Raw genomic sequence first — 22,620 nt, 5'->3', positions numbered from 1 at the left:
TATGGCAAGGAAAACCAAGACAAAATAACACTGTAGGTGGCGCTTGATGCCTGCAGTGTAAAGGTAGAGTGTACTAGAACAGGGGAGTGCTCGGAACGGCCGCAGCACCAATGTACAGAAAGTGAAGCCCAAACAGGGTCAATCCACCTGCAGCGCTGCGATCGGTAGTCTGCAATGCGTCGTCGTTTAAGAATTGCGCGCGGCTCCGGCAAAGTGGTGCAGGGGTAGAATGCCCGCTTCACACTCAAAATGCCCGGGTTTGAATGACAGCTGTAGGTAGTGGGTTTTTATTCTTAGTGTCCCCTTTTATAGCTGTGTTGCTTTTTACTTTCTTTCTTAAAACTAGCTTCTGTTGCTACGTATTGCTACAAAAAGTAACGTAAAATGTGAAATCTTGTTTTGACTCTCGTCTTCGCGAAAATCTCGGACGCCCTACTTCACGTTTTTGTTCAATCCCGGGCGGTGGCGCTGCAAATAACTGCGCTCGCTCTCAAATTTCTTCTATTTTACTTCACATTTTGCGTTACTTTTTGAACCAACACGTATCAACTTAAGCTAGTTTTAAGAAACAAAGGAAAACCAATACAGCTACAAAAGGTGACACTAAGAATAAAAACCCACCATCTGCAGCTGCGATTCGAACCCGGGCCTTTTCAGTGGGAAGCGGGCATTCTACCCCTGCACCATTTTGGTGGAGCCGCGCCCATCTCTTAAACTATGACACATTGCAGACTACCGATCGCAGCGCTGCAAGCGGATTGACCCTGTTTGGGCTTCACTTTTCGAAGCTCTTTCCGGGCACTCCCCTGTTCTAGTACACTCTAGTAAAGGTCACCTAGTATTTTTTATGGAACTCTAGGCCACCTGAAGTGACGCCTTAAGCCCATATATTACAGATTGACGGCTTTCAAACTCCCAAATAATTGTAGCGCTTCACAATATTCAGTATACCACGATTTTGAATCTTCAGCACAGTTAATTCAACACAAACCCTGCCAATTCTTTTCTAGTACCCCTATCATCTGTGTTTTACAATGTATGCCTTTAGTTGTTCTTGTATTGCTTGTGTACTTAAATATTGTGTCGTGGTTTATTGACGCGTCTTCAGGGAAAGTCGAGAGACGTCAAGAGTGGGGCGTCGGACAGCGGCGGGCGTAAAGCAGCCGAAATCCTGGCAAGCGCGAGCTCGTGTCCCAAATGTTACAACTACTGACACTGCGGCTTGCTTGCTGGCTTGCTTGCTTGACTGCTCATCTGCTTCATCGTCATCCTCTCTTCACTAGATTGGTCCCCTGGAAATTGCGGAACCATCTTGGCGACTTAAGGCAACGACAAGATAGTGGGGTCGCAATATGGCTTGATGCAGACACGTAGACGATTCCTGGGCCGCGATGGCGCAAGTCGTCAGATGGTGGCAAGGGCTCCACCTCGTAATTGACGGGAGAAGTCAGAGCAAGAATGCGGTAGGGGCCGTGATATCGAGCCAGTAACTTGCAGGCAATTCCAGGAGTGTTCCGCGGAACCCAAAGCCAGACGAGGGCACCTATCTTGATAGCAGCAAGAGGTCGTTTGTCCTCGCGCCTAAGCTTCTGGCGACATTTGTATTCTGTCGGAAGTGAAGGGCTAACTGTGAGCAATCTTCTGTGTACCTGGACACGTCGGAAATTTGACTGTACTCACATGCGTCAGGTGTGTAAGGAAGCATGGTGTCCAGCATTCATAATGACTCGCGTCCGTATAAAAGAAATAACGGTGAGAATCCTGTGGTCGGTTGCGCAACAGTGTTGTACGTATATGTCACGAAAGGAAGGACGGTGTCCCAGTTGGTCTGGTCGGATGCGGTGTACATCGTCAGCATATCTCCGAGAGTGCGATTAAATCTTCCGATTAGGCCATTGCTTTGGATGATATGCGGTCGTCATGCGGTGAACGGTGTTGCAGTGAACGAGCAATGCTTCTATAGCTTCGGACAGGAAAACACGTCCTCTGTCGCTCAAAAGTTCGCGCGGGGCACCGTGGCGCAGGACGAAGTTCCGTAGGATTGAAAACGCAACTTTTCTGGCTGCTGCTGTGGCCAAAGCTGCAATTTCTGCGTAACGCGTGAGGTGGTCTACGCCGACGATGATTCATCTGTTGCCAGAAATGGTAGAGGGAAGCGGGCCGTATGAATCAATACCCACGCAGTCAAATGGACGCGCCGTTCCCAGAAGTGGTCGAGAGAAGCAGGCCGTATAAATCAATACCAACGCCGTCAAATGGACGCACCGGGCACGGCAGAGGCTGAAGTGTACCGGCCGGTTGTTGAGGTGGAACTTTTCGCCGCTGACAGGCGGCACAGGTGCGGATATACTTGCATACAAATGGATACATTCCGCGCCAATAGTATCGCTGACGCAGGCGGTTCTAGGCCTTGAGAACGTCGGCTTGAGCCCTTTGCGGGTCGGTGTGGAAAGCAGCGCACATTTCCGCGCGCATGTGGCGAGGTAAAACAAGCAGCCACCTTCGGCCATCAGACGCGTAATTCCGCCGATAGAGGAGACCATTTCGAATAGGGAAATGGCGCGCTTGGCGACGAAGAGTTCTTGAAGCGGGGTAAGCTGATGGATCAGCCAGAATGTCAAGCATGTGGCAAACCCATGCATCCTTGCGTTCCTCCGATGACATGTTTGCGACGTCGATTGGCGACAAGGAAGCTGACGGAGAAGCCGTGGCGGACGCTAGTGGTGAGCGGGAGGGCGCATCAGCATCAGAGTGCTTGCGGCCTGATCGGTACACAACACGAATGTAGTACTCTTGCAGGCGAAGCGCCCTACGACCGAAGCGTCCATAAGGGCGGCCATAGAGGTACGGATGAAACTTAGCCAAAGCTCAAATTATGTCACGGCATTCCTTCTCAGCGACCGAATAATTGCGCTCGGCTTTGTTGAGAGTGCGACTCGCATAAGCGACGACGTATTCTTCTTAATCCAGTTTCTTTTGAACCAATACTGCACCAAGGTCGACGCCGCTGGCGTCAGTTTGGATTACCGTTCGCGCATCAGGGTCAAAATGACGAAGTATTAGAGGCGATGCTAGTAAGCGCCGTAGCGTTTCGAAAGATGTGTCGCACTCTCTTGACCAAGCAGACAGGCCGTTAGACGTCAGAAGGTTGGTAAGAGGGGCGGTGATGGAAGAAAAGTCGCGGGCAAATCGGTGAAGATATGAACACAACCCAATTAAACTTCCAAGTGTCTTCATGCAAGCGGGCTAAGGGTATTCGGAAATTGCCAGGAGTTTCACTGGGTCCAGAAGAACGCCTTCCTTGCACACGATGTGACCAAGTATCGTCAACTGGCGCACCGCAAAATGACACCTTTTAATATTAAGTTCAAGAACAGCTCAGGGGAGGCACGTCAATGCCTCACGAAGGCGAACAAGGCGAGTAGGAAAATCCCTAGAAAAGACTACAATGTCGTCAAGGTAGCAAAGGCAGGTATTCCACTTGTAGCCGCGAAGGATGTTGTCCATCATCCGTTCGAAAGTCGCTGGGGAGTAGCACAATCCGAACTGCATGACGGCAAATTCAAAGAGTCCATCAGTAGTGACGAAAGCAGTCTTCGCACTATCGGTAAACGCCATCGGTACTTGCCAATAACCGCAGCGTAAATCTAAAGACGAGAAATATTTTGCCCCTTGTAAGCAATCTAGAGCATCATCGATGCGGGGCAACGGGTACACATCCTTTCGAGTAATCTTACTGAGGCGGCGATAGTTGACACAGAACCTCCTTTATCCATCCTTTTTGCGAACAAGTACGACAGGAGAGGACGAGGGGCTCTGGGACGGCTGAATTACTGCGCGCTTTAGCATGTCGTCGACTAGTTCGTTGATGATTTGCCGTTCTGCCACGGAAACTCGATAGGGTCGTTAGCGTAAGGGAGCGTGTGAACCGGTGACGATGTGGTGTGTGACGCTCGTCGTGCGGCCCACGGTTGGCTGGGCGCAATCGAAGGAAGAGCGGAAGTCTTGCAGAAGAGCGAGGAATTCGCTGCGATGCGATGGCGGTAGATCGCCGGCAGTACAAGGGTGAAAATTATCTGGAGCTGAAGAGTCGGAAACAGATGACGTCATCGCGTTAAGCTGAAGGTAGGGTTGGTCTTCAGAGAAGTTCAGGGAACGCAAGAGGTCGACGTCTTGTACGTGCCCCAAAGATTCCTCATGAAGCAAGGGAACGGCGGATGTCTGTCAGTTGGCAACGAGAATTATTGTAGCTCCAAATTTATTCGCTCGTACTGCAAAGGGCAGTCGTAAGCCGCGACGACGGAGAAATACTTCCGACGGGCCAAAGAGTTCTGTTCCGTCTAGTATGGTCGTACAGGTCGGTGCTACAAGGGTCCACGTTTTCGGGGGATATGTGTCCTCAGCTACGACAACATTGTGAGGAGGGTCCGCCGAAAGAGAGGTCTGCAGCGGCGTAAGAGCTACTTCTGTACTAGAACAGTTTATGATGACGCTATGACTCGTCAGGAAGTCGCATCCGAGAATAATGTCGTGGGAGCAGGACGGAAGCACGAAGAGCTCGATCATGTAAAGTGCACCTTGTATGATGACTTGCACAATGCATACAGCTGGCGGCGCAATGCACTGTGAGCTGACAGTACGGAACATTAGTCCTGATAGCGACGTCGTCAACTTCTTTATCTAGCGGCATAGTGTGTCAGAGATGACGGAAACGGTGGCCCTGTGTCAATAAGCGCTACGGTGGCGGTTCCTTCAACGTCGACGTCAATAACATTTTGCGGCGAAACACGTGGAGGCCTTGGGCAGATCGACCTGCATGCAGCGCTTGCCTCTGGATCTGTAGCAATGAGTTTCTTCCCTCTGTAGCGGAGCGGCGACTCATGGGTGACAGAGACCGTCGTCGAGGAGATCGTGATCGGCGATTGAACAAGGATGGTCGATTATCAGCGGCGTACCTAGGTGGTGTGCGTGACGACGAGGGATCAGGTGTGGTCACGGTGTCGAAGAAAGAAGGTGGGCAACGGCGGCAGTGGCGAGCGACGTGTCCAGCGACGCCGCAGGCGAAGCAGATTGGCTTGTTCTCCGGCATTCGCGGCACATCTTGACGGCGGAAAAACGAAAGCGAGGGCCCCGCGTATTGTGGCAGCGCAGAATTTATGGTCATCGGCGAGGCAGCGGTCGGCATCGCAGGTATGGCATACGGCGTAGACTGCTGAGAGGGCCGAGCAGTGATAGCAGCGTAAGTGAGTGGCGCAGTGACTGGTGGTTGTTGGGGCATAGATGGTAGAGCCTCAGCAATTTGGGTCCGAATGACGTGCTTAAGGTCAGGGGCCAAAGCCTGCGCCGGCTCGTTCGTGAGACGTAGTAGTAACAGCTGATGCGCTACCTCTTCAAGGATAAATTCTTTGATGGTGAATAGCAGCGGCTGCTGATCGGCAGGGCGAGCAGTAACGTCGATAGTGTGTCGGTCGTCGTGAGGGCTTGGCGTGCGATCGAGTGCTGCCAACGCAACTCGTCGAAGCTCGGACACAATGAGACCAATGCAGCGACTGTGGCAGGATTCCTTGCGAGCAGCATATGAAAAGTATCGTCCTCAATGCCCTTCGGGATGTGCTTGATATCTTCCTCTTCAGTCATGCTGGAGTTCACGGAGTTGCAGAGGTTCAGCACATCCTTAGTGTAGCACTGAAGTGCTGCAATGAGGATTTGCAGCTCCGCCCGAAGCTTGCGAACTGATGGCCGACCGAAGACGTCCTTAATGGAAGTCTTAAAAACGGAACAAGTGGGAATGTAGCTCCCCTGGTTGTATACCACAGTGCGGCGCAGAACAGGACGTAACCAAACTTCATTTGGTCGTCTCATTAGTTGCTGGCGCTGACACGTTCGTATTTCGACAGCCATTCTTCCACGTCCGAGTCACCTGAGCCGGTCAAGATGGGTTGTACTACTGCTCGCTCAGGAACTTTGTGGAAATTGGCTTCCATTACCGTCGGCTTCCACGTCGCTTGCTCGCAAGCAGCTCGGCGCCATTCGTGGCGGCGGCCCCACGTTCGCTGGCTCTTACGCTTGAGATTCGCTGGTGGGAACGGCGGCTGACGAGCTTGCTCGAGCTGTACGACGCCGCTCGTAGAAAACTCGCCGACTCGTTGGCAGCACGGTGATTTGCGGCGCCTCGGTGTGATAGCTGCTGCTGCAGCACTTGAACGGTAGCGCTATGTCGATCAAAATGCGTCTTTGATAATGTAGAAATTATTTGCATACCGTAATTTAGACTTGTGTTTTTATTTCCCTTTGCACGTATTTGTGATGTGCGTGCGTCTTCATCCTCTCTGCCACGTGTGACTAACTATTTGCAGTCTTTTTGTGCTTTGCAGGATGCAGCCGTTGTCCATAACGTGCACAATGCTGTATTTTCTGGCGCGTGCAATGCCAGTCATCTATCGCTTCCGTTGGAGCAGCTTCACAAAAAGGACTGTATGCGATATGACGACGCAGCTGGAGCTGCACTGGAAATTTTACTGTGAATAAATGAAAGAAGGCAGAAACCTCATATGTATAAAGAAAAGTAAAAGGCTTCATTGTCTCACTTTTGTTTTCCTTGTCGCACTGACTGCGAAACCAGCGATACACGCATGACTAAATATTTTGTTCGCGTATTTTTCTCTGTGCCATTTGTTGCTCACCGCGGAAAAAAGCACGCGAAAAATGTATTAAGCTTTGCGGATAGTAACTCCAGGGAATCGTCTCTCGGGATTAACGGAATATTTTATCGGGTGATAAAAAGTCCATCCGAATGGAGCATTTGAGTGACCGACCATTCTGTCCGGCGAGGGGCAACTGCGGGGTCTTGCGGTTGCTCGGTAAGGTGCAACTGTGAGGACTAACCGTTGCCATGTAAGGTGTAAGGGCCATTCCCGGAGTGGGAATGGGCTAAGTTTTTTCATTCCGAGGAATTGAAAGGAATGGAATGGCGGCAAGTTCTAATTCCCAGGAATGGAATTGCAATTTAATGGAGGCTCCCATTCCGCAACACTGCTTCCCACCCACTACAAAGTGCTCAGCCATATTTCTGCATCATCATCAGCCACAGCACAATGTGCACATAATGCCTTACAGATGTGTAGTGGGTGTACCATGATTCTCCGAAGAATGACGAAAAATGGGAGAGTGGGAACTTCGCTACTTCAGAAATATTACGATGATTTATGGCGTAATGGGTACCTTGCCTGTGTACTTGTATTAGTTGCCCCAAGAGACTCTACAACGGACTCTACATGTAAAGTCCGCCCTTCCAGCTGTGCTGCGTGTTCCGCGCAGACCTGGCGATCTTTTTATCAGAACAGTGATCTCGCATATCAGAGAGCACACTAAATGATGTGCTGCTTCTGAGACCGTGCTCACTCCCTTGGCATAAAGCATTAGCCCACTAAAAAATTCGCATTTGTCTTTTGAAAAAAATAAATACTATGAGTTTGAAATTAATACTGGTTTGTGCTAGTTGGTAGGAATTCGTCGTACAGTTACTTCCGCTCCTCTGAAGAACGTGTTTTACCCTTGTCCCAATTTCTTAAGAGGAGCGCAAGTAACTACATCACAAATTTAAGGTTTTAATGATTACCTTAACTTCACATTTTTGCATACAAAAAAAACCGTTACGAACTGTTACGGATCATTTTTTTTGTTCCGGAACAGAAACGGAACGGAACTTTTTGCTGTGGAACGAAGCTAAAACCGAAACGAAAAACATTTCTTTCCGACACCCTGCCACCAGCTGTGCTCCAGATTACGATAGCCGCATCTATAATTACATTTCTGAGCATCTCAAAAAACGCCAGGCCTGCGCGGAAAGCGCAGCACAGTCACAGCGAAAGCTGGAAGCGCGGTATTTCTAGAGCCCATTGTAAACTCTCTTGGGGCCAACGTTACTAGATACCTTTTCCAGTTTGCAAACTGGGGCGCCGCGGGTGTCACCCTTCCCTGTACCGCCGAGAGGCGGCGCGCTCGTCGCTTTTGACTGGTCTGACGGCCGGCGAAGGGTGCCTCTGGCCATTTGTTACCGACGCTGCTACTACAGCAGGTGTGAGTTGGGTGCTTCTTTGTTGCGTGCAAGTGTGTTCCGTAGCCATCGCTGTCCCTGTGAGTCCCAGCGAGATCCAAATCGACTCAGCTCGCTCAGTGTGTGCTCCCGCTGCAACTTACTACGGTTACCGTGAACCCACGTGGTGACCGGCTTGGCGCCGGCGCGTCAGCGCTGATGTGATCTTGTGCCGGGTGCGAGCTACATCGCTCATATGTGTCATGTGACGGTTGTTAAATGTGATAAAACATGCCTCGCTGCTTTGTGACTGGCTGCCGAAGCGGCTATGACTCAACGAGATCCGCGGACGAAAAAAGACATTTTTTCAAGCCGCCCACTGACGAGGTGCGCCTTCAAGAGTGGCAACGCGCAATACCCAGATTAGACGAGGAGCTGTCACGCTCTTGTGCTGTTTGTGACCTGCACTTTCAGGAGGACGATATTGTGAAGGACTACGTGCACAAAGTCTATGATGACGTTGTTGCCATACCACGTGGTAAGTGGGCTCTTAAGGAAGATGCTGTGCCGCGCATTTTTCCCAATTGCCCCAAGTACTTGTCGAAGCCAGCGCGAAAACGCAAGGCCCCAACAGTGCGTACACCTACTCGGCCTAAGCGCAAAAAAGATAAAAAGGACACTGACCAAGAAGCTGCGACACCGGACTTCGGCGTCTCTAACGATAGCAGTGGTGGCATTGAAAACACTGTTACGCTGGAGAACAACACACAGCTCTTCAGCGAGTTGTCTGACATAGCAGCAGCAGACCAACGGGTCCAGGGTTGGTCGCTCGAGGTTGTTGGCACTACAATCGTGTTGTACAAGCTGGCAATGCGAGAAGAAATTCCAGAGATCGACAGGGCTGTGGTAGTGTCGAAACGCCTGACCTTGTCTGTCAATGCCAAGGGGCAACTTGTTACAACAGCTGTGTATAGTACTGGTGCGGGAATTGAATTGAAATCGTGCGATGATTTAAAGTGCCTACTTTCACGCATTGAAAGGCTGAATATTTGTGAAGGTTGCCCTGCTTATAATTACCCGCACGTCTTGTCATCACCTGAGGCCGTTAAAAATGGGGAAACATGGCATCGCAAATCGTGCACAGTTCTATGTCTGACAGCAGTATGTCAGGAATGCAGCAGTCTGTCCAAGTTCTTTTCACGGCGGTGCAAGACAAGCAGCAGCTTGCAATCTAAGAGTACCAAAGTAAAGTCTCTGCGTCGAAGGGCAATACGAGCGACGATGCAGAGAGAAAAGCTGAAGAAAGAGATAGCCACCGTGAAAAAACAACTCAAGAATCTTACAGAGGAGAGGATGGAACGTGCACTTGACATTCTTCCAGCCAAACAGCAGCTGGCTTTCAAGAATGCTTTTCAGGTAGCAAAGGCAAAGGCAAAAAATGGGAAGCGATAAACAGAAGAATGGCTCATGACATGCCTTCTGCTGCAGATTTCAAGCCCTAAAGCTTACAAGCTATTATCTGATATGCAGGTTTTGCCTCTTCCTACAAGAGCACGCCTTCGTCAGATTATTAGTGGCATTCCCTGCAGATATGGCTTTAATGAGGTATCGCTGAAGAGCATCCAAGAGCATTTTCAGAAGAAGAGCCATCTTCAAAGGTGCGGTGTTCTGTTGCTTGATGAGGTAATGCTCAAGCAATCTGTTGCTTTCAACAAAACATCATATTTTTGGATGGCTTCGTTGACTATGGCGATGTGACCAATGTCACCACTGACCAACTCGCTGACCACGCACTCGTGTTCATGTTTGTTTCACTATTTGAGAGCTGGGTTCAACCCATAGCGTCTTTTGCCACAAAAGGTGCTGCACCTGGACGGATCTTTGCACAGCTCCTTTTGAGTGCCGTGTTGCAGCTTTACAAGCATAATGCTTCAGTGCTTGTGGTTGTAAGCGATGGAGCTGGTAATAACCGCTCAATGTGGACAAACCTGGATATATCAGGGAACATGATGTCACCATGCAACAGCATCGAGCATCCTTGGGAACCCTCACAGAAGATCTTCGTTATCTGTGACGGCCCGCACATAGTCAAGTGCATCAGAAATCACCTGAAAAAGCACACCTATGGGATGGTAAGAGTAAATATGTGCATTTAGTTGCAACCAAATACTAAAAACGTTCTGTTTCTTTCAGGCTGGGGATCATCAGATAAATTTCGCACATTGTGTTGCCCTGTACGAAGCTGAGAAGAGCAAATATACAAGAGTCGTGGCAAAACTGACAAAAGCACATGTTGCCCCAGACAACCTTCAGAAGATGAGTGTCCGACTTGCTACACAGGTGGTACCTTTAAAGACAGCGTAGGCTTTTTTGGGTTATTTTTCAACAAACTTATCAATCCACTTTTTTACAGCTGTTCAGCCGCGGAACGGCTATTGGCATCCAAATATACAGAGAAGCCGGTACTGAAGGCCTGAGGGGCTCTGAGGGAACCGAAGTATTCACCAGACTCCTGAATGACCTGTTCGATGCTTTGAACATAAAGCTACCCGAAAGAGGCATCAAACGCCACTCAAAGGAAATACAGGCAAGTTCTAGTTCATCTTCATACGTGTTGATGCTTATAGTGCGCGGATATTTTACCTCATTCATTCAGGTCATCAAGGACTTCTTGGAAATGCTGAATTCCACAGAAAAGAACTCCGTGGAGCAAGGTCTCAAGCTCTTTGCATCGCAACAAACCAGTCAATATCCGCGTGTTACCTTGATGTCAACGCTTGAAGTCATCGAGTTCTTGCTGGATGAGGCCGCACACTATGTTTTGACAGCAAAATTGAACCAGGATCCCTTGGAGGTGAGCATGTGATTGCTGGTGCTTTGAGTGTTGTGCTATAGGTAATGAAGTTGGTTGTAGTTTAACAAACTTCGTGTTTTCCAGCGCCACTTCGGACTTGTTCGGTCATTCGGAGGAGATGAATCTCACCCTACCGTGGTCAACTTTACTCAGATCTTCCGCCTTCTCAGTTTGTACACACCTATAAAGACCGCAATGCGCGGCAGTGTGCATGGTGTACCAGGGAATGTGCTTGCCAGCGTACAGGACACATTGCGGACAACAAGAGAAGTTCAGCGCACCAAACATGCTTGCTTGCGGGAATTTATAGAGAAAAAACTGCTAAGAATTGCATGTGAAACATCCGGAGAGTCTGGAGAGCAGATTGACGACCACTCTTACTTCAAAGGAGAAGTGGATAACGCTATTGTGTACTACATGAGTGGATATGTAGTGTACAATTTTCAAAAGCATGCAGCATGCGTTCTGTGCTTAGAAGATATAAGCAGTGCAGCGCCCGTAGTTGGCTCTGATGCATATCTGACGACTTATAGAAGTTTCAAGGAAGGCTGCATGAAGCATCCAACAGCTAAAATGTTAAGTGTAATGAGAGTTGTGAATGATGTAGTTTCTTCAACATTAGATGAGGCTGGTGCTTGTGAAACCATCTTCTGGAAGGTGCTGGAAGAGCTTGAAAAGTGCAGCATTGCTCGTTTGGGCTGTGCAGACCATGTAACAGCATTCACTTGCCAAATATTGAACTTTGTCATTGTGACGAGAATGCATTTCTTCTCCAGGGATTTCAACCACAAGTTAGAAAGCAAGGAAAAGGTGGCTGTAGCGAACAAAAAAGCACGTCTCCTGTAACCCTGGCTCTTGCCCTTGAAAAAAAAAAGTGGCTTTCAGTTTGTCGCAGCGTTCAATAAATTGTGTTTAATTTCACTTTTTTCTGTTCTCGATATCTTTCGCATTTTACAGCCTTAAAAACGGCAAGGTTTTATTCAAGTAGTTCGGTATCTATCTATGGAAGAAATATTCGAATCGTAGGAATGAGTGATCTGGAAAGAACGAGTGGTTCAGGGCTTTACACTTCAACATCACCGGCGGCATCAGATCGCTGCGTTGTGTGGCTCATCGTATCAGAATATCTAAGGTTCTACGGGCCAAAACCACGATATGATTGTGAGGCACGTCGTAGTGAAAGGCTTCGGAAATTTCGGTCAACTGGGGTTGCCCTAACCTGCACCTGAATCGAAGTGCATAGCCCTCTAGCATTTAGCCTTAATGCTATGGCCCACTGCCAACAATTTTTTAACATATATAATAGAATTTTAAAGAACAGGAACGCAATAGAGCTGAATGAACAGAAGTCCCGCAAGATTCAGGCACCGCACTCGCGTCTTTTGCCGTGTGGCACCGGCTCAATTGCTGCTTCATTTGAGCACTCGTAATTACCTTCGCTCACTATCTAGAAAAATAACAACCCTTACAAAATATTAACTGCGTAAATACCGTTTAACCCTGTGTGCAGGCTCTGTTACGATGCGGCGACCGGTCCAAAGGCTTCGGAAGCGCCATCTAGGGAGCGGAAAACGAAAGGGGCCGCGTTTCGCCGCCGCATTCCGGTGGAGTTTGCAAACTGAATCTAAAAACGTTGCTTGGGGCTACTAATACAAGTAACTAGCAACGTACCCACCACGCCACAAGTCATAGTTTTTGTGAAGTTGGGAAGCACCCACTACCTCATTATTCGTCATTCTGCGGAGAAGCGAAGTACCACCTTTAAGGCATTATGTGCAGTTTGTTGATGCGACGGCTGAAGGCGATGAATAATGATGGCTGATCCCTTCGTAATGGGTTGGGAGCTTTAAACGACCCACTAGTTACGCAATTCGCATTGTGTGACACCCGGTTGCTGTTTAACTCTCCCACCACACTATATCACATAACCCGTTTCCAAAGCTGGGTACCAGCGTCCAGTGCCATGCCGGATTATGGGCCCAGTGTCGCGCTGGATATTGGGCCGCTGGAGCGAAACGCGTTTTACTGGAAGGCGTTGGGACTCAAGCGCAAAACGGCTCTACAGCGCTAAAACGGCGGTACCTACCTGCCCGACATAAATATATTAGTAAAGAGAGGGATATAGAAAGCATTAGTGCAATAAAAAAACAAAGCCGTATGCGAAAAAAGAAAGCTTCAGCACGACGATTCGAACTTGCCTTCTCTCCATCTCCAGCGCCACGCTGAAACATGTTCCTCTCTGTAAAATGGCTAGTCAATACAGTGACACCGTATTTCGTTTCATATTTTGATGTCACATACTCAAGGAAGACGCGATCTTCCTTATCAAATCAGGCTTGCTTCTTTATTAGGCACAAACAAAGGGTTGCCGGCAACGAATGAAATGACTAAAATGGGAAGAGCGCTAAGTTTCTTCAAGAATTCCCGTCTTTACTCCGAAAAATATCAAATGGATCAAGGAGCAGGGTGCAGTTCGACGGCTGCTACTACCGATTTTTAACAGCCGTTACTCGCCCTTGCTAATGACCAACATGTACAGAAGCTTTATGATGACTCGTTCGATAAACACACGCTTACATGAATTCATTCTGAGTAGTTTTCTCACGCGAGCGACGATGTTACTGCGGGGCGGGCGTGCCTGTATTCTGATTTTCAGTTCTATTGGTACCTACATCTATAAAACCGCTCAGCAAAAACAAATACAATTCGCTGACAAAATATGCCGGTTGACAAGTATGTGTTCTGACGTATGAGTCAGCGAAGTACCGGCGAGTGCGGCCGGCTGCTTTTGGTGAGCCTGCGTCCGTTCATGAAAGCGCGTCGCATCGATGGTCATCGTTCCTTGTGCGGACACAGTACACAAAAAAAAGTCACAGTTTTGCCGCAAGGGCGAAGCAATGAATGCGATAGCAAGAAATAGGAATGTCATACGCAGAAACACAACAGCAGCTCGACACTTGCAGCGCGCTGCTCAAACACACAGAAGCACGAATTGGGTACGTGCGGCACGCCGCCCCTTCTCTCTCCCCCACTCCCACTCCCGTTTTCGCACCTGGCTTCTCCTCCTCTTCTGTTTGGGTTGTAAGAAAGGCTACGAAGGAATGCACATACACGAGCTAAGGTAGGCAGTTGCAGCCTTGAATAAGACAAGGCCGCTTGTCGAAACGTTGACTCCAGCGACAGCCCGTGTTCAAGAATTTGTCACCTCTCTGTGTTTTAGTCTTTCGCGGGCTACAATGTTTACTAAAATGCAATTGAATTCAGTCGAAAAAGGCAGTGTTGCTTTTTCAATTCAAGACCAGACTAACCCGTCCACAAAAGTGTACGGAACGTGAGCTCCACTGCAAATGCGAATTTCTGCTTTGTAAGTGCACGGCGCTACTTACCTAGCAGGTAACTGCGTAGGTCGGAGGGCCTACTACAGGCTAGAACATCTATTTGGAGGCTATGTTCTCAGACAAAGCGGGAATATACTTTTGTCGGAATTTTCGCATTGCGAGAACATTTGAGTGGTGGTGGGGGGTGTACGTTAGCGAAGCAATGACTGGATCTGGAATCAGTATGGCGGTATCAAACACAAATAAATATTTTGGTCAGGTTAACAGAAGAGAAGGGGGAGGCATTTCGCTGAGTCACGACAAAGTGAGCATTCCTGCATACATTCAAGCAATACTCGTTTGAAACGTTATTTACACGCCGGAATGTTCACTTCGTCGCAAGGAATATATTGGCGAAATAGAGCAAGCAATTATTGTCAGATTAAACAGGCACAGGGCGGACACGTCGAAGCAATTACAGAAAGCAGTGGCACAATAACATTCAATGTGGCAGGTAAATATCCACCCAAAAGAAGCCCGATTTCGAGCTGCGCTTAAGTCTACCAAAATGTTTGAGCATGGATCACCTTCGGGCAGATTTAGCCGAAAATCGCGGCTTTTCCCCAGATAACGACGGCTACAATGCTGAATACGTGGCATGGTTCAAGTGGATCTGAGCAGTGCCTTGGTTACAAATCATCAACGCATTCAGCCCGGTAAAACGTATCGCCTTCACAAAAAAAAAGTCACAGTTTCGCCGCAACAGCGAAGCAATCAGTGCGATATCAACAAATTAGAATGTAACGCGAAGAACGGAAATGAGCTCGAAATTTCCAACGCGTCGCTCAAGCGCAAAGGACGCACGAAAAGAACACACACAGGACGAGCGCGAACTATCACGTGTCACAGCTCGACGCTTAAAGCGCGCTGCTCAAACATAAAGGACGCATGAAACGAACGCACAGGTATACAGAATACGAGCGCGAACTGACAACTGCTACAGTTGTTTATTTCTGTTTGAACAACGCGCTCGTTTCACAAACGCGGCCCCTGTAGTGAGCGAAGGGACCTTCGTACGCTGTGTAACTTCAGCGCAGACATCGCGGGGAAATCACGAGACTACAAACAGACCCTCCCCCACCCCCACCCCACTCCACGAGAAAAGCGCGCGCGCAGGTGACCATGCCCTGTATACGACGAAGTGCACGGAGGCGCGAGCGCATCACTACGAGCGGGGCGACGACCTCTTAAAGCGCGCCCCTCGCGCCATCTCGCTGGTGAGCAAGAAAGCACGCTGAAGTAAATGGCATATATAAATAGCTCGGCGGTAGCATGCTAACGAAGCGCGCTCCGGAGCGAGAGGTCACCCCGTTCGATTCCGCGCGTAGGAACGTATATATATATATATATATATATATATATAATATATATATATATATATATATATATATATATATATATATATATATATATATATATATATATATATATATGGATGTCCACATTTTACTTTACAGTCATTCTTTCGCGTTCGAATTGCGTGTGCTTAAACAAACAAGTTCCGGTGGCCTGTAGACAGACTCGGCCGGTATGCTAGGCCTAACGCTCACTGAGAGCCGCACTGGGTAGGACCGATCCCGGCGCAGGTGAGTAGCGATGGCTGAAGTTTCTACATTTTGGCCCCGGAACCTTTTCAACTTTTATCTAACGTATAGCTGAAGTGAGTGGAAGTGCAAGAATTGCCCGAGATGCGTTTCCAGTGTGGCGATATAGAACGACGGCTGTTTAGCTGGTCTCAGCTGGGATCGGTCGCGAACCCAGAGCTCGTTTATTTGTTGCCAATTGCACGGCGATGTAACGATTTGTTCTGCATGTTCAGACCGACGCCTCCAGACGTATAAACATTACAATATGGAGTCATTGTCGCAACACATCAGGGATGCAAAACTGATATATATGCGCGGCATGCACAAAATGTGTATTCATTGCTGTGCCGCGCTCCGCAAGAATTAACGACGTTACTGGGATTGCATGAAATAAAAGGAAAGCGTGCTAGAAAGCAAAATGATCAGTGTTGGCTGCTTTGGGCTATTAACATACTGTTCTCTACATTTGACAGCGAAACGTTAAAAGTGACAGTGATTTCACATATCACGTACATCATGCAAGTAGTGTGCATATCGTCTTTCTCTGCCAAGCTAGAATTTGTGACACATGTTTGGGACCCGTTAGGATAGCATATATCGGGACCATCGAATCAAACATTGGATATGCAACGATAGCGAAGCATTCCGCCGGGCACAATATTGAAAGCAGCGCGCAGCACTGGGAGAAACAGTACAGGATCCAGTATGTGCCAGCGCACGCCAGTGAAAATTGCAGCGTCTCCAGCTTTTCCCATTGAGCGCCAGCCTCACAGCAGCGAAGCCAGTGCCCCTGACAGTGCGACCCAGCTCTTTCCCAGTGCGTTCACCAGAGTCCCAGCAAATCCGTGCTTATTCCAGAGTTCCTAGTGCAATCTAGTGCCAAACACGTACTGGTATCACGCTGGGGGTACTGGAACGGCGCTGGTTTTGGGAATAGGGGCGTTAACGTGAGAAAGAGAGATAGTGATATGTCGTGCGCCTGCGCGATAAGACTTGGCCGCGTGTGTTGCGCCGCGGCCACGGATTGTGTTATCACATTTACTGTGGTTAAATAGCGCCGGCATTGTAGCTGGCGCGGGCAGTCCTTGTAACATCGTCGCGGGCAGTTCGCCCGTCGTCCTAACTTGCTGGCATAATAAAGCCTCAGTTTTCGGTCGCCGTCCGTTGGGCTGCTCTTCCGTCAGACACGACATAGACTAGCAGAGGGAAAGAACTTTATTGGTGGATGGGTGGATGAATAAACTTTATTTTGTTCCCCCGGAACGCGCCCTAGCACCTTGCGGGCCGCTTCCACGTCGGAACCCAAAGACGAAGTCTCCCTGCTGCGTTGCGGGTCCGTTGGACTGCACATAGCTGTTCTTCGAGTCCAGAGCTGCTAATAGCAGCCTCCCGTTTTGACGCCGTGATGACTTCGCCGCCGCATAATGCGGGGTACCGCCAGACCTTTATTAAGAACCTCAGGAAATGGATCATGGGGGACTTATGGGCTTCCTTGGCAACCAGTACAAGTGCACTTGGGATGAACCCACTACGCTATAAATCATCATAATTTTTGTGAAGTAGGGAAGCAGCCACTGTGCCAGTTTTCGTCATTCTCCGGAGAACCGTGGTACCCGCGAAACACCTGTAAGGCATTGTGTGCTCTTTGTTGATGCTTTACCTGATGACGATGAAGAATTATGGCAGAGTCCTTTGTAATGGGTTGGAAGCATTCAACGACCCAGTTGTTGCCCAAATGGCAGTGTGTGGCCTGTTTACGGGATTCGCGTTGTGTGACGCCTGGTTGTTATTTTACTCTTCTACGATGCTATATTACGTAAGTTATTGTGGTTCCTTCCCGACATGAAGCCTGTATGGGGTCTTTTTGCAAAACAGTTTCAAGCAACGGCATGGATTTGAGGTAGAATGCTGGGCTCCCAGGCAGAGGGCCCAGGTTCGATCCATGTTCCATCCTGGATTGTTGTTGTTGTTGTAGCCTCTGCCACATGGCTCACACCCACTCCGCACGAAATCAAAAGGTATGATTTGGTTACCTAGGAAACAATGGTTTGCTAGGTTCCTAGTATTGCGAGAAAGTTTTCGTACATACAGCCCGTTTTTGCAACCATCTTACCGGCTCAGGGAAAGAATTATACGTCGAACCCCGAGATTCTACACAGTACAAAAGTTGGCAGTTTACTATAGTAAAATACAAAATGCGCAGTATTGAAATGTCAAAATATTCATGAGCTTGCAAGAGGGCGCAACACCTAAAAGCTAATTTAGAGCAGGCTGAATCTAGCTGAAAGTGCCAATTTAAGCAGCTGTCTAGGACGAGACCGAGGTAGGTGAAAGAGTCAGTACTTTCGAGGGAGAAATTATTGACTTGTAGTATATCATGTGGAGTAGGATTTGTATACGGGAGTAGAATAACATATAATTTGTTTTTTTTTTTATTAATGGTACGCTTGTTGGCAACAAACCCATCAGCAACTTTGGCTGGTTCAGTAGTCATTTTTTCTTCTATGTCTGATAGATTTTTACCAGTAATAATTAGGACGGTGTCGTCAGCATACATGATTTTCGATGGAGGCGAAAATGTTTGAGGCCCGTGTACTTAGATTTAGGTGTAGTTACAGAACCCCAGGTGGTCGAAATTTCCGGAGCCCTCCACTACGGCGTCTCTCATAATCAAATCCTGGTTTTGGGACGTTAAACCCCAGATATTATTATTATTATTATTATTATCGTCAGCATACATAAGCATCTAGGCGGTTGCGTGATTCCACGGGAGATCCAAGATTCATATCCGGTCAATATTTTTGTTTTGTCTGTTTTTTATACGTGGAGAGTGAGCAACTGGGCGTGTTGGCATTGCATGATTCGAAATAGTAGGGTCTAAGAAGACGACGGACGGAAAGGAGACACACACACAGGGCACCTGCACATGGCGGCCTGTGTGTGTGTCTCCCTTTTCGTCCGTCGCCTTCTTTGTGGCTACTATTTTGAATCAGGGAAATATTTTTTATGTGACGGGGGCATATTCAAAGTGCAGAGAACCGAAATTTTTGTGTCCAAAAAACGCTCCCAGCGCGCCAACAAAATATTTGAAGGTTGCGGCACGGGCGTTCGGTTTTGGCTTACCGCATTATTTTCCAAATACACGGCCGAATTTCACGTGAACTATAAACGTCGTGTCGCAGCTTTTTGCAACTGGTTTTACTGTGCATCACTGTTAATTGCATATATGCTTTTCTTATGCTGCCCTCAAAAGAGGGGAAAAAATATGTGAAGAAATAAAAAACATGGCCCGAACAAAGAAAAGTTTGCTCATTTTTAATGCGACTTGGCGAGTTTCGTGTTTTACACAGAAACTTGAAAAATGTGTGAGTAGAGAGCAAAGCCTTTGCAACATTTCTGTGAAATATCGCTTTTCTACAGACAGCGAAGAAGATGTAGTTAAAGAAACGATTTTTTTTAAAAGCTCATTTTCAAAAAAATCCGGCAGATCCCACGCACTGTGGGAATCGATGTAATGCGAAGCAGCCAGCAAAGAGCTGTACACATCGCCTTGTTCATCTTTGAGCCAAATGAAATCATTCATGCCATGGCGTCTACTTCACCATATATCGCATGCTTGCCATGTACGCATGCATGTAAGTACAATCTGGTATATACCATGTCAATAAAACGTATATTCTGGGATATTCAGTGTATGACCTGTCATTTATGTTCATCACACACTCGTCTCGTCCCATACCAAATTTTGGTATATATCGAGTTACCAAAATGGCCGGAAGCGCACCATGACAGTGTCATATAAATCATGTCGTCCAAAATGACATGCATGTCATGATATTCACGTTACCACCTCTCATTTATGTTCGCCATACAGTCCCGTCGCGTAATACCAATTTCGGTGTATATCAAGCTAGCGAACCGGCCGCGAGCGCACCATGAGTGTGGCATGTAAATCATGCCGTGAATGATATGCATATCATGATTTTCAAGTTACCATCTGTCATTTATGTTCGCCATACAGTCTCGTCGCGCAATACCAATTTTGGTGCATATCAATCTCGCGAAACGACCACGATTGCGCCACGAGCATGTCATGTAAATCATGTCGTACATGTCATGCATGTCATGATTTTCATGTTACCACCTCTCATTTACGTTCGTCATACAGTCACAACGCGCAATACCAATTGTGGTGTATATTAATCTAGCAAAACGGCCACGACGCGCCATGAGCATGGCATGCAAATCATGTCGTACATGTCATGATTTTCATGTTACCACCTCTCATTTACGTCCGTCATAGAGTCGCGTCACGCAATACCAATTTTGGTGCATATCAAGTCAGGGACCGCGAATGCATCATGAGCGTGGCATGTAAATCATGACATACATGACATGCATGTCATGGTTTTCATGTTACGAACTGTTAGTCATGTTCTTCATACAGTCACATCGCGCAATACCAGTTTTGGTGCATATCAATCTAGTGAAACGGCCGCGAGTGCGCCATGAGCTTGGCATGTAAATCATGTCGTACATAACATGCATGTCATGATTTTCACCTTACCACATGTCAGTTATGTTCGTCATGTAGAAATGTCTCGTCATACCAGTTTTCGAATATATCCATTCATTTACACGGCCGCGAGCGCGGCAAGACCATGTCATGTAAAGCATGCTGCAGATGACATGCGTGTTATGATTTGCACGTTACGACCTGTCATTATGTTCGTCATGAACTCTTGTCACGCCATACCAATATTGGCATACATGAAAGTAACGGAACGGCCGCAAGAGACCCAAGGCCGTGGAATGTAAGTAATGCTGTTCATGACATGGATGCCATGATTTTCATGTTATGACATGTCATTTATGTTCCTAATAAGGCCATGTTATGCCACACCAATTTTGGTATACATCCGATTAACAAAGCGTCCAGGAGAGCAGAAAGTCGTAGGCGGCTAGATAGATAGATAGATAGATAGATAGATAGATAGATAGATAGATAGATAGATAGATAGATAGATAGATAGTAGATAGATAGATAGATAGATAGATAGATAGATAGATAGATAGATAGATAGATAGATAGATAGATAGATATATAGATAGATAGATACCTCAGATCTCAGATAGATAGATAGATTAGCCTCCTCGTTAGAGGATAGATACCTCAGAGTCCGCAGAGGTTCGCTAAGGAAATGCTTCGCATTTCAATAAAATTACAAAACTGCGGTCTCAATTTTGATTTTATTTTTATAGAAGAGCGCTTATGTCCCTCAAAACACGGTTTCGATGTGATATGCCTTCATTTGCTTAATTCACTAGATATAACAAGCCAAAATAGCCTATGCTCTTCGGGCTCACTTCAGGGCCTTTGCTGGTTGTTATCACCTTGCTTTTGTGTAAATGTACACGGTTTGAATTATTCTGTTGCCACTAAACTTCGCTCTGGTGGCTTGTCTTCTAGAAAAATGTATTATCAGATTTTATTTGTGTCCAGCGTGTGCGGGGTGGGCTGCTGCCGCCCCATAAAGAGCTAACGCGTACACAGTTTCTAGCCTACAACCCTGCCTACAAGCATCAGAGGAAAGGTGGACGTACCTGTTCAAGATATGAATCGCTTCGTCTTCCCGAAGAAATGCCTGGTCTACTTCATCGCGGTTCTCATAGATGGAGACAGGATTTCCTTGAGGCGCGTAAAGCAGTGCTAGCAGACCTCGTAGGTGTCGCGAACATTCTCAGCCTATTGCAGTAGCTTCGGCAGTAGGTAGGGTGCAACAAAAACAGCGCCAGCAACAACAACAAAATAAACATTGATGCAATGAAACTGTTTTTCTCAGCAATACACGGCCACTTTATTTTCCTCCACTTATCATTCAAAGCTCAGTGGCAGAAGGATTTCATTCTTGTTCCAGGGCCTTTAGTGCGCACTGAGTAGTTGGTAGTTTGCGCGGATGACAACGCCATACATGGACTCGAAGTTTTCGTAAGTGGCGATCAGTTGTTCTTGAGGAATTCCGGGAAGCACGTCGCGCAGTGCTCGATCAAGGCGCTCGGTCGTGATTCTTCCCAAGGTGGAAACGCCCAGGAACGGCAGCCCGGGCCAGACGGTTAAACACACAGCTGTGGTTCCATCGGGCGCCTGTATTTCAGGATCAGTAGTGATGACGCAGCAGTAGATAGCCGACATGGAGAGGATCATCGCGTGCGTCATGCGGCAGCCGGGATAAGCAAGGCGGGCAATGAAGCGCTCGTGAAGACTGAAGTCTTCAGACGGCGTTGAGGGGCCGTTGCGTCGGTACAGTACCCACGGAAAACCATGCACGTTTCGTGGAATCAACCAGGAGTACAACCAGGCCAGTTTCTGCAGGAACTCCTCCTCGCTGTCGCCGCGACTGGGATAAATAGACGTGCAGATGGCAGTGGCCAGCCGCTCTGGCACGGTGTCTTGTAGTCGCGGAAGCCACGAGTGGTTGGCGTGCTTCAGAGAACGCAGTCGGCTCGCCGAAAGTTGACACAGGAAGGTGTACAGCCGTGTTACGTCGTTGCGGGCCATCGCGACGGCTCAGAAGATACACAGTCGACGGCACTCTGCTCGGGTGTCGTTCGATAGAATGGAGGTAATGATGATGATGATGATGACCTTTATAAATGGCTCACACCCACTCTGGGGGATTGGCCAAGAAACGGATAATTTATAGGTAAAAGTGGTCACATGAGAAAATGAATTATAGAAGGCTAGAATATATTATTGGAGCTGTCAGT

General features: G+C 47.8%; 1 protein-coding gene across 1 annotated transcript in view; it reads right to left on the bottom strand.

Annotated features, from left to right (window-relative positions):
• LOC125759292 (putative phospholipase B-like 2) overlaps positions 1–22,620 on the bottom strand; it is a 125,728-nt gene that overhangs the window by 39,117 nt on the left and 63,991 nt on the right. The window contains exon 5 of the mRNA XM_049417718.1: positions 11,262–11,269. Coding sequence (XP_049273675.1) covers positions 11,262–11,269 — 8 coding nt within the window. The remainder of the gene's footprint in view (positions 1–11,261; positions 11,270–22,620) is intronic.

The sequence above is a fragment of the Rhipicephalus sanguineus genome, chromosome 1 (assembly GCF_013339695.2).
Source record: "Rhipicephalus sanguineus isolate Rsan-2018 chromosome 1, BIME_Rsan_1.4, whole genome shotgun sequence".
Lineage (NCBI taxonomy): Eukaryota > Metazoa > Arthropoda > Arachnida > Ixodida > Ixodidae > Rhipicephalus > Rhipicephalus sanguineus.
The sequence above is the reverse complement of the archived record's forward strand: the minus strand, read 5'-3'. Positions and strand labels throughout refer to the sequence as shown.